General features: G+C 35.8%; 1 protein-coding gene across 1 annotated transcript in view; it reads left to right on the forward strand.

Moving 5' to 3' along the window:
- Positions 1 to 13,600, forward strand: part of LOC107696514 (CUB and sushi domain-containing protein 3-like) — an 89,746-nt gene that overhangs the window by 30,017 nt on the left and 46,129 nt on the right. Inside the window, exon 3 of the mRNA XM_016496872.1 lies at positions 5,423 to 5,630. Coding sequence (XP_016352358.1) covers positions 5,423 to 5,630 — 208 coding nt within the window. The remainder of the gene's footprint in view (positions 1 to 5,422; positions 5,631 to 13,600) is intronic.

Consider the following 13,600-nt stretch of genomic DNA (forward strand, 5'->3'; position numbering starts at 1 on the left):
ATAGCCTGGCACGTCTTAAGTTCTATGAGCGCGAGATCACTTCTCTTTCAGTGCGAAAACTTCTTTATCTCATTTTTATAAAATAAAATGCTATAGTATTTAACTTTTCCTCTCCATCGGCAAATGATGATTCTGAAAGAAAACGCGCCCGATGTCTGTTTGCTATAGCAACAAACGCTATATGCATCTGATTATCAGATAAACCTCGCGTTTTTATTTCAAGGTTGTTAATGCTGTGGTTATTTTAACAGTTTCCTTCGTAAATTCGGTTAAACGACACTGTTAAAACACATTTATCATTCAATGGAACTGTGCGTATGCTCTAGACACTTACATTTTTGCCCCGTCCATGCAATAAATGCGCAGCCTTCGACTGCTCAGTTAATGTCGTCGGCATGACCGAGAGCCATTAAAAAACTACAGAAAAGTAAAACGACTTCACTTTAGCATTACTGGCCGCAAGTACTAAGGAGAGATCATGCATCAGCTGCTCAAAAAATGTGTCAGTGAGACGAACGGAGCGCGAGTGCAATCTTGTGACAGTCACAGTCGTTAAATAGTGGAGCGCGTGAAGGAGAGATGCGAGGGCACGAACACTGTTGAAGGTCTCCATTAATTCGTGCTTGTAGTAATTTAATTTGTATAATGTATATATTTTGAAAGCATTGAATCGCTATAGAAATCGCGATTCATTCGATTCTTCGCGTTTTAAATCGATTACTGTCCGAAATCGACGATTCAAAAATCCATGTTTCAAGATCGATGCGTTGCATCGTCAGTGTTTGTTATTAATGCACCGAGGGTTTCCTTCGTACATTCGGTTTAACAACATTGTTAAAACACATTTATCATTCAATGGAACTGTGCGTATGCTCTAGACACTTACATTTTTGCCCCGTCCATGCAATAAATGCGCAGCCTTCGACTGCTCAGTTAATGTCGTCGGCATGACCGAGAGCCATTAAAAAACTACAGAAAAGTAAAACGACTTCACTTTAGCATTACTGGCCGCAAGTACTAAGGAGAGATCATGCATCAGCTGCTCAAAAAATGTGTCAGTGAGACGAACGGAGCGCGAGTGCAATCTTGTGACAGTCACAGTCGTTAAATAGTGGAGCGCGTGAAGAAGAGATGCGAGGGCACGAACACTGTTGAAGGTCTCCATTAATTCGTGCTTGTAGTAATTTAATTTGTATAATGTATATATTTTGAAAGCATTGAATCGCTATAGAAATCGCGATTCATTCTATTCTTAGCGTTTTAAATCGATTACTGTCCAAAATTGATGATTCACGATTCAAAATCCATGTTTCAAGATCGATGCATATGCATCGTCAGGGTTTGTTATCGATGCATCGAGAAAACGAGTGAATTGTTACACCCCTACTAATTATCATTATCGATAAAATCCCAGAAAATATTGAGATATATTTTTGTCAATATCGCACACCCCTAATATATTTAATGTTTCGTTTAGAGAAAATTTTAAATAAATATGAGAAGTGCCCTTTTTTCCACTTGAGCCCCTGCCCCTCAAAATGTCTGTGCATGTCCCTGTATTTATGTAATAATATTCAATTATTATTCGCTTTTGTGTAAATTTGTCACATCAGACTTTTCAGCATTTTTAGCATTTCAGCAAGAATTTTCAAGATTTTAAAAGATTTTAAAGGTTAGCGCAATATTTCTTGCTTAGGTATCAATAAATTTAACAATAACTTCAGGTATGCAGGGTTTTTTAGAAAAATGCATTGCATTACATAACTGTGTCATTTAGTAATTAAATAAATATTCTTGGTCTATTTCGCCTTGATAAACACACTTGGTACTTGAGCACTCCTAAACGTATCGACCATGGCCATTGTCTGACAGAAGACAAAGGAGAGAGTTATTTTTATTTATATTGGTGGTACAGAACCAGCTATGCATAGATCACAACTGTACTATTGACCCCATATTTTGACATATTTATAACTATATTCAAGGTGCCTTTAACAGCACAATATGGATTGGAGGTAATGTTGGCTGTTTGCCCAAGAACAACTGTAGAATGAGATTTTTTTTTCCCTCTTTGACTCTATATGTTCTTGCCTTATTATTCCAGTTTGTATGAAATGCACTGCTAGCTCATCTACATTTAACACTGGAAGATGCATATAAATGCAGAATTGATTTACAAATGACTGACACAAATATTTCCCTGTGGGAATTTATCATAGCCCACAGTCCGTCGCTCCACATTACAATGCAAATGTCAAGGCCAAGCTGCTTTAGTATTTATTGAAACACACACCATAATTTTTCCCTTTTATCATTTAAGTCGATTTTTCTGAATTGGTTTTTTGTTGGTTTATAAGTGTTTGCATATTCTGCAACACACCAAAAGACCACCTCAACAATGACTTTGGTGGTGAGTATAATTTTAAACCTACCCACAGGCATTACGTCAAACTTCATTTGCATAAATTTTATAAAATGTGTACGAGCTGTGCAAAAAAAGAAAATAATAATAATTCAATGTGCCTTTAACAGCACAATATGGATTGGATGTCATGTTGGCTGTTTGCCCATGAACAACTGTAGAATGAGATTTTTTTTTCCCTCTTTGACTCTATATGTTCTTGCATTATTATTCCAGTTTGTATGAAATGCACTGCTAGCTCATCTACATTTAACACTGGAAGATGCATATAAATGCAGAATTGATTTACAAATGACTGACACAAATATTTCCCTGTGGGAATTTATCATAGCCCACAGTCCGTCGCTCCACATTACAATGCAAATGTCAAGGCCAAGCTGCTTTAGTATTTATTGAAACACACACCATAATTTTTCCCTTTTATCATTTAAGTCGATTTTTCTGAATTGGTTTTTTGTTGGTTTATAAGTGTTTGCATATTCTGCAACACACCAAAAGACCACCTCAACAATGACTTTGGTGGTGAGTATAATTTTAAACCTACCCACAGGCATTACGTCAAACTTCATTTGCATCAATTTTATAAAATGTGTACGAGCTGTGCAAAAAAAGAAAATAATAATAATAATTCTCGTTACATATCTAAGTGAGATACAGCCACATTCAGTGTAAACAAAGGAGAGAAATACACTCTCTCACACTTGCCAAAACACACCTTTGTCCGTTTTGTCTCCTGAGTTCCTTTTATGTAATGGAATTTTTATGAGGCTGTCGATCACATACTCAGTGACATTAATAGTTGTGCGTAAGTGTGTGTGCGTGCTTTTTACTGACATTAGCATTGATATTACTGTAGTTCAGGTTTTATGTCTCATGACTTTTTCCTAGCCATCAGAGTGTAGAAATGTTTTAGGACAAGCTTGCATTTGAAACACCACATGAATGCACAAAACATGTATTTTTTGACTCCCTCTTTTGTTTCTCTCACACCTTTGTTCATACTTCAAACCATATCATGCATTTTCTTTTGTTTCATAGGTTAATTCATTTAGTTTATTATGGTGTTAATGTTCAATGAGAGCTTATTTACCTCACTTCTTTTACTATTTATTCACTCTGTGCCATTCCAAACTTGTATGACTTACTGGTAACACTTTAGTACAGGGACCAACTCTCACTATTAACTAGTTGCTTATTAGCATGCATATTACTAGCATATTTGTACTTATTAGTTTATTAGTACTTATAAAGCACATATTCTGCATGACCATATTAATTAAGAGTTCATTAATACAGAGAATTGGATGTTAAAATAAAGTGTGACCGATGGCCACACTTAATTTTAAGGTCCAATTCTCGCTATTAACAAACCATTAACTACGATGTTTGCCTCAATAAACTCCTAATTACTAATTACTAATAGTTAGTAAGGTAGTTGTTACATTTAGGTATCGGGTAGGATTAGGGATGTAGAATATGGTCATGCAGAATATGTGCTTTATAAGTACTAATAAACAGCCAGTCGGCCAGGCATGCTAATATGCAACTAGTTAATAGTAAGAATTGGTCCCTATACTAAAGTTTTACCTGACCGACTTACTTTCTTGCTTCAAACACAAAAAGACATAATTAGAAAAATTTCCAAACTGCTCTTTTGTAAACAATGGAAGTGAATGATGGTCCCTGGTCCTCATCCACCTTTATTCTATGGACAAAAAGCAGCTTGAACATTCTCCTAAATATCTCCTTTACTGTTTCATGAAAGAATAGGTCATGCCGATAACAGTCTTACAGTGATATTAATACTTACGTTTACCAAGATCATTTTCTCTACAATTGATAATTGAGATGAAATTCAATGATATCCGTTACCACAGATGACAGTGAATATTAAGATAATATCTGACTGCTGAATTCCATGATTGTCCAATTAGAATGCAGTATTGCAGAGAGCCGTGTTCCAAAGGTAGTTCATTGCTAAACATTAGCTATATAGGCGATATCAAGATTTCCATTAGTCTTTCTGAGTGCATGTGCTCTTGCGTATTTTTGCCTGTGAATGCATGTCGTGTATGTACGTTCTCAACATTTAATATATGCAAATTTATGCGTTTGTGCGCATCGACATGGCTTCCGTCCCGGACATGTCAATGCGTCTCTCGTAATTGTTTCAATGTAACTCTTCTTGTTGCCAACAATTTTTGCACCTTTACAATGTTGCAATCCCAGGTAAAAGTGATTCTCCACATCGGAGCATCGCTTTCTACATATTTATGTACACACTATATGAACGTTCACATGGCTCTGTGCCATGACTGTACGTACATATGAATGGATGCTTGTTTGTATAAATTATTTCTATATAATTTATCATGATTGCACAGACTAGTCCATGTGTCTTTATCTGTACATAGTTCTATTTGCAACTCTATTTCCAAAGGCAAAATTACAATTTGCAATTGGTAAATTCAAAAAGATCGCACTCAAATTTAATTGGACACCTACTAGCAGAAGGGACCAGAGATGAGCTCTGAGTCTTTTTGGAAATGCAGCTGGGACCTTGTTTTTCTGAAAACCTTGTCATGACGGAATCCATTTACAAAACTAAATGAGAGAGCCAAAGCTTCAGAAGCACACGCAAGAGCCACTGCCTCACTAAAACACGATAAAAGGAATCATGGGACAGCCTTGAAGTGAGTCTATTTTAAACTAGTGTGTGCCCGATTAATGAACGACACCGCCAGATAACCATGGCTTCTCTCTCATACCCTCATTAATGAACAAACTCACCATAAAGCTATTTTTAGCTCCCATCAATGGGCTGTAAAAATCCTCAATGTGAATTGGCAACAAAATACATGCAACAATTTGGTGTACAAACATTGTGAAAAGTGCCCTCGATTTAGTCCAAAAGGTTCAGCTGTCATTTTCTACTGTATAAGTATGTCTAGAAATTAAAGGCCGATTCCTAACACAAGTCTTTTCGTGTTTGGTTGACAGCTGAGGACACATGTGGTGATACTCTGAGGGGTTCAAGTGGCATCATTACGAGTCCCAATTTCCCGAGTGAATATTACAATAGTGCGGACTGTACGTGGACCATACTTGCTGATCCCGGAGACACCATCTCCATCATTTTTACAGACTTCCAGACGGAGGAAAAGTACGATTACTTGGAGGTGGAGGGGTCCGAGCCACCAACAATATGGTGAGTCCAAATGCCTTGCCCACCGGTGTTTATTCCCATGCTCATCTGTCTTGTGGTGTTTTGGTGCAAACAGTAGCAGCTTCTTGTTGAATCTTTGCCTAATCCCATTGACATCTTAAATGAGCCATTGCCCCCATCCGTGATCTCACCTTTGTAACTGTGTGTTATCCTACCAGTCTGTGATTTAAATGTAATCTTGCATGTTTTAACAGCAAGCGTTTCCTCATTTAGTGTTGTTGCCGTGCCTGTGCATCATGTGTTGTTTCCAGCTAAACCTTAAGGATGTAATTGTTAGTCATAATGGAAGCGTCTAATGTTTTCTAATGTTTATATCATCATAATATTTCACCTCTGCTGCTTATTGATTGGGCTCAAATTGGGCTATTGATTCACTCCTTCCAACCATGTCTACCCTGGTGATGATGGGTAAAAGATGGGTAATCTTAAAAGTTTTTTTTTTCTTCTTCGTACGCTGTGCTACATTTGTTAAAAGGGAAAAATCCATTGCGTGCTTGTGCTGCATGCAGCTCTTAAAGGAAATGAACATGAGTATCGATCGCCTGAAATGCCCTTCCTCTTCACTTTAACATTATAAATTGAACTCAAGCCAAGTTTTTAATTACATCTCATTTTGAAAGTATGGCTTTTATATCAGTCAGTGTCATATAGGGCTGCATTGAGTGCTCAAATGTTGCTGTTTTAGGAGTGCCAACTGCCCCGTGTGATACTGAATCATCACATACTTAAGGGAACAGAATATAGTCCCATATTAAATCCACATGAAGCTCAGTTTATTCCATATTATAACATCTTCCACCCAAACAGCTACATAGCTAACTTTAAATTAAACAGTCTGTAAACTCTCTGTCAGTTTCTTTTGTAAGCCTCAGAGTAAAAATATAAAAGGTAATTGTGAGTCAAATGTAAAAAATCAGTGTTACTTTATTGTTATTTATAGTTTAGTGTAGTATTTAATAATATATGGAATTATCTTTTATTTTTATGTTTTCAGTTTTCATTTTAATTTTAGATTTAAGTTTTAGGAATTTTGTCTTGTGATTTTTATTGTTTGTTATATATAGTATATATATATATATATATATATATATATATATATACGTGTGTGTGTGTGTGTGTGTATTGATATAGCATTCATAAATTATTGTAGTTTTAGTGATTTTTAGTACTTCAATTTATTTCAGTTCATTGCCAAAGTAACATTTTATTTCTAACTTTTTAATTACATTTTTTTTTTCAGCCTTATTTCATTTACCAAATTTTTTATAGTTTTAGTTGACAATAACACATTGTCAGACATAAAATCTTACTCTGAGATATCAAGGCACATTTGTGGGATTTAAAGTGGCAATTTAAAAAATTAAATTAAATACATTCTATTGAGATACAAATTTTTACTCTGAGCTGGAAATGTCCTTCCATGTTTTTTTATGCGTATCATTGGTGTGCATTCTTCACTGGGTTTGTTCATTAAAATGTCTAAAATACAAAGCACTTTTAAGTTTAGGTCTTTTCATCTTAAAATATAAATGTACAATAATTTTTCCCTGGAGTTATAATTTATCTTGTTAAAAGCTAATGTAATTGATGTGTGTGTAATAGCATGTGACACTTTATCACACTAAAATTATTTATTTAAAAAAAATAAAATAAAAAAGTTGCATGTCAGTAAACCAAAGTCAAGCATCTCAAATACATTTAGCACTTAACTCAGTCATGCAGTGACTATTTTTGCTGCAGGCCCTGTGACTTTGTAGCATTTTGTTTTAGCGTACCCTGTACTCATTTTGTTATCTGCCATCAAGAGTTTACCTAAAACTCAAATCTGGTGTAAAGAAATCCACATCATCCTAAAAAGACAGCAAGAGTATCCCTAACTCTCCTCTGTGGAAGTTGGCAACCCTAGCAGTTCCATTAAATGCTCGTAAGATTTCCTATGATGTGAAGCAAGTGGTCGAGGGGGTACGTAATGGTTTCAGGCATGCAGCGGTGACATGTTAACACATTGTTTACAGTGATTTATTCAAGACAGTCTCTTTGCGGCAAGCGAGGGGATGTCAAAGAGGATTTTTAAAGCGAGCCAGAGAGCCTGATTTGAATATGCATGTTATGTAAATGAGCCGGTCCTTCTCCAATGCTGATTGTTGCATAAACAAAGCACAGCGGACATCTGAGGGAGCTGCTGATACATGTAGATGTGAATGCAACAAGCTTCACTGCTCCGTGATTGCACTGCTCATTCATCCGAGACTAGATCAACAGATAAACCTGCCTCATCACTTAATCATATCTGGCATTAGTTTTACTGCGCATTAATCTGTCTTGTGTATAATTAATTTGTTTTGCAAACTTGTGCGTGCCTGACCTTTTTTTGTGAATTCGGATTAGGTGACGCCACCCCTCACCTCATCACAGATCTAGCCTGTCGTTTACAGAGTGTCCTGACATCTCTCTCACGTGCTTCTGGGTCACCGCCTTTCAATGATTACCTCTTATTGGATTAGTCAAAGCCAGGAGACATTGGAAACTCCTGAATAAAGCACCACAGTTCGGTGTGCTCCAGTGACGCATAATTTATATCTTTAATAAAGGATGAGCTTCATTCTCTGTGCTGCAGTCTTAGTGCTCTCTGATTGAGCAGCTTGTTTACTGAAATGTTTTCTGCTCAAAGTATCTCTGCATTTTGGGCAGGTCACCCTGCCAGCGCCCATGATGCCCCGGAGCTCAGAGTTCAAGCAGGTTAAGGGTAGCTGTGCTGGAAATTGAAATGATAATGTAGATATATTAATATGATAATTTATTGGCGATTTTGCACCTGTTTTCTGTTGTAAAGGCAATTTAGAAAAACAAAGAGTGGTAGTTCAAAGCACGTACTGTATCTTATATGAGGTTACAACTAAAATGCTTCATTTTTTATTCTTGCTAGTACAAACGTTTAATTAGTAAATTACACCAACAGTTATTGTCGCATTTCATGGAATTATTTGCAGCTAATTGTCAATTAATGATGTTGTAAATGGTGTATGATAATTAGAAAGGGAGGCATTTGCTATTTTTGCATGAATATGAAGGGTTTAATTCTTAATTTAATCTTTGCAAGTAACAGCAAAGAAAAAAATGATGTCAAATGTGATATTATTATTATAGCTGCAGTCCGTAACTTTTTTTCGTTAAAAATGATCCGAAATCAATATTTGAGCAAGTACATAACCAGACAGTGTTCAAAACTATCGCCTTATTTTAGCCCGATTCACAACGGTTATCTTATAATAATGTTTTCTAATTTGAGTGGTACACTCTAAAAATGCTGGGTTAAATATAACCCAGCGCTGGGTTAAAAAGGGACAAACCCAGCTATTGGGTTGTTTTGACCCAGCGGTTGGGTTAAAAACAACGCGCTGGATTATATTTAACCCAGCATTTTTTAGAGTGTATGGGTAGGTTTTCGCGGGAAATTCGAGAATGGCACTGCGTCATTACATCATGTCTGTAAACATAAAGAAGTTGTCCCGGCTACTAGGCTATCGCAGGTGAGGATCCTGTAGGTAGCGGATCGTTTATAGCCTTTTCTCACAACAGCTAGAATAATTAAATATATCATTTTGATGGCGGATTGTAATCCAGAAAGGATTGTGTTTATGAAACACATGTGAATGAAATTAAATTATATTCCAGTTATAAATGTGCTTCTGATTACAGATAGCCTGGGGTTACAAAGATTTGTATTTTTAAGAAATCCAGTTCGAAGGAAGCATAATTTGCTTCTTGGGTTAAAAGAATTTCTTAATATGAAATTCGAAGACCCTCAAAACATTAGATTCATCCGTGCTGGAGCCGTCCCAACTCACAACCCACGCAAGCTAGATAATTCCGCACACTGCTGCAATTCCAGGTTTTCAAACAGAGATGGCGACAAAGAGGCAAAACTCACAGACTGCAGCTTTAACAAAATTTGAGTGAAAATTGAATTTGAATAATTGACATATTTCTGACATATTAACATATAGTTCTTGCTCATTTTATGTAATAAGTATTTTTTAGATCTTTAAACATTTGATTTATTTCCCAATTTTAAAATGAGATTTTTAATTTAATTTAATTTAATTTAATGTTTTTATTTTATTTTATTCAATCGTGGAAACAATTATTAATATTATTAATTTTATTATTGTTAATATAACAATTTGAGTAACAAGTTGAATTGGAAAATTATTATTGTGGAAATAATAATAATAATAATAATAATAATTATTATTATTATTATTATTATTATAACAATTTCAGTGAAAAGGTAACAAATTTCTTAGCTTTCGGGATTGTGTATAGTTCTCATTTATTTTAGGTCATTTATTTGTTTTATTTACTTTTAAATAATAAAACTTTTTGTTTATTTCCTGATTTAAATTAGATTTTGAACTCTAAAGTTGGACTTTTGGACCCCACTGCTTTATATCTGATGGCTTACAATTGCTCATCCCTTTGAAGTGTTGAACCATTGCAGGCATTAAGGTGTGTGCTGCTCACTTTACCAGTCTACTTCTCCCTTCTCAATTAATTTCCCTCTGATTTAAGTTCCCCTGAGCTTCCACTGATAGCTGCATCGTCATTCCTCCTCTGGATCCGTCACCCGGCTCTTTAAGAGGGCCACAGTCTGCTACGCAGCCACGCGGCTTATGATGCTGCTCTGACAGCTGCAATGTGGCTGGAGTACAGATATCTCCAGCAGCTCTTGGTCTGTGAGCTTGTTTGACCTGTCAGCATCTCAGAAAGTCATCACTTCACCCTGAACCCGCTGTGTGAGTCAGAATGCAATGAGGGTGATTAGATCCAGTGTTGTTGTGAGAGCAGATGTGATTGAAACCAGAATGTGACAGCTCGGCTGCCATAAACGTGTTGTAGCATTGTATCCTTTCCGTTAAAGTTGTATTTGCTGTATCTGCCAAAGTACAATTTTAGAAGTGCTACATCTCAGGGCTTAAAGTAATAAAAAAAAATTGTGGCCCAACAGATAACTCCTGTACGGAAATAGATGTCTCACACAGCCATTCAAATCAAGGCCTGAAATGAAGAGGAACGAGCCATTTCTCACCGGGGAGACAGTGGGATTAACTCCAGACAACTGCTCATTACCTCCCATCACAATTTATCCTCTACTTCTATTGGAGATGATTGGATTAGATCACTTTTGTCCCTTACCATCACTCACTGGAAGGCAGTGTATTGACCATGTTTAAAAAGGGCAAGGCAACCTCGCTTACAGTTTACTGCACTATGGGAGTCCAGTGCATTGTAGTCATGATAATTCAATGCCGCAGATGCTTCCTTTTCATTCTCCGGGCCGTGTTGTAGAGCGTGTGTTATAACTCGTGGTTTATTTATCTGAAGCGCAGGTTATTTGAGCATTGGAAGATTGTGTTTGTGAGGTGAAGGCTAGTTTGCCTTAACGTGTTTGTACCAAGATGATGTTGTTTGTTGAATATCATACAGTACCTTGACGGATGAGTATGCAGAGAATTTTAGAAAAACACAACCTTCATGATGTAACCTGGTTGTTTAGCATATAGCAAAGGAAGCTATTGAGAAGTGGAAGGATGTAATGGAAAGCTATCTGTTAGCATTCTCATACATCTAACTGTATGTACATTATTGATTCATAAAAAATTAAAAAAATTGCTGGAAGTCAAAAGTCTGGTTTACAAAACTGCACTTTAGGCAAAACATAACTCAAAACTTAACTTTGGGCAAAAGTTTTGGGTTGGTAGGATTTTTTTCCAAAAAAATCTCTTGCTCAGCAAGGCTGTATTTATTTGATCAAAAGTACAGTAAAAATAACATTTAAATATATTAATAAATATATTCTATATTGCATAATAATATAATATAATTAATATAATCATATAAACAGTAATATTTCTTATTGTCAATGTTGAAAACAATTGTGCTGCTTAATATTTTATTTTGTTTTATTTTTTTTATTTTTTTCAAGTGCAAAAGAAATTTGGAACATCAACTTACATCATTACAACATTACATCAACATTTTGGCTTGTATAGTAATACTTACAGAATGCAGCACACGGTTTAACACATTTTACCACATTGAAATACATTACACAGATTTTTCCCCAAAATCAGAGCAGAGAATGTGAAAACGGCTGCTGATTCTGTCTAGCCATGACACATACACAGACTGTGCTTGAATGCCAGCAGAGGACCCCTCCAGCTTACTCTGTTTTTTGGATGAGAGACAGGAGCAGGAGGATAATTAACAGTGCCCTTTTAATTCTGTGAACATGTAAAGCAACCTGGCATCTGAAGGCTACACATACAAAGTTACCCAATCATGATGAAAAATGATACAAACTATCAACCCAGCGAAAAGGCAGAAAGTATTTTCATACTGTCAGGACTAAATCTATTTTAAAAATTTTTTAAGAAACACTTTACAGTAGTCTTTTCGAAAATCTTTCCTAACTTTTATTTAAAATTCTTGAGGCATGTTTTTAATAAATGTACATGATCAGAGGCAATATAGATATTGTGTAGTTGCTTTATTTCAGGATATGAGCTTGAAATTAAGATATTTTCATTTTAATCCATTATCATGTCTATGTCATTGAAAAGCCCTTCCTTTTGTAATAGACTGGCACACAAAGGTGCTTTTCATATAATTTGTGCTTTTCTTCATTTTTTTGCCAAAAGCTTAAATAACAACAAGGGGGTCGGTGGAGACTAAAGTGAATTGAACATCAATTGAAAGCAATGTTATGCATTCCACGTTCCAATCAATTTTGTTGGCACCCTAACCAATGCTCACTTCTGGGAAATCTACAGCACTCGGACGGAAGCAGCATTCTGAGCAGGAAGTGCCTTCGGTGTGACCTTGGGATACATGGACTTTAGGTTCCCTCAGCATGTACACACAGTTATGTGGATTTAATTGTATGCATAACCACTTGTATAACATACACTCTCATGCAATCATTTACTTGATAAAAACTGATATTATATGCATACATACATTACACTACTGTTGAAATGTTTGAGGTCGGTAAGATTTTTAATGTAAAGAAGTCTTTAATGCTTACCAAGGCAGCATTTATTTGATTAAAAATACAATAAAATTGTGTTATTATGAAATATTTTTTACAATTGAAAATTACTGTTGTTTATATTAATATATTTAAAAATGTATTTTATTACTGTGATGACAAGGCTGAATTTTCAGCATCATTACTACAGTCTTCAGTGTCACACGATCCTTCAGAAATCATTCTAATATGCTGTTTTGGTGCTCGACATTTATTATTATTATCAGTGTTGAAAATATTTGAGCTGCTTAATATTTTTGTTACTGGTATCGGTATCGGGCCCGATACTGAGCTCCTATACTCGTACTCATACTCATTAAAATGCCCCGATACCAAACAAACAGCATGTGATAAGTGCCATATTCAGACAAAGAAACACTGACAACAGAACAACAGACAGCAGAATGGAGTTAATAAGAGATTAAGGAAGAGCGCACTTCTGTTGTGTGATCTTTGATGTTCACTCACTGAGCAAACGTATCATTTGGATTCAAACTAAATCGTAAAAATAAGACCATTTATAGGGGCATTCACTATAAACATAATTTATTTTCAACCTTAGGCATACACGACTTTTTGGCGAATGTGAATCTAGCAGCCTGTGTGAAATGCGCTAGGCTGTACTGTACTTGTCCTGCACCATTCTGCACCAGTACAAATACATGCACGCGTTGCGCGTGTTTTCCTTGCTTGAGTGTTTCTGCATTATATGAGTGGCTTTGGAATATAAATCGCAGCACGTTTAAGATGAAAAATCGCGACTTCTATTTCTGAAAATATCACAGTTAGGAGATTTATAACGAGTGGTCCTCTGCATTATTACAGCAAAGCACGTGATTACAGTACTAAGCCGCTGCTCTAA

The sequence above is a fragment of the Sinocyclocheilus anshuiensis genome, unplaced genomic scaffold (genome assembly GCF_001515605.1).
Source record: "Sinocyclocheilus anshuiensis isolate Anshui unplaced genomic scaffold, SAMN03320099.WGS_v1.1 scaffold590, whole genome shotgun sequence".
NCBI lineage: Eukaryota > Metazoa > Chordata > Actinopteri > Cypriniformes > Cyprinidae > Sinocyclocheilus > Sinocyclocheilus anshuiensis.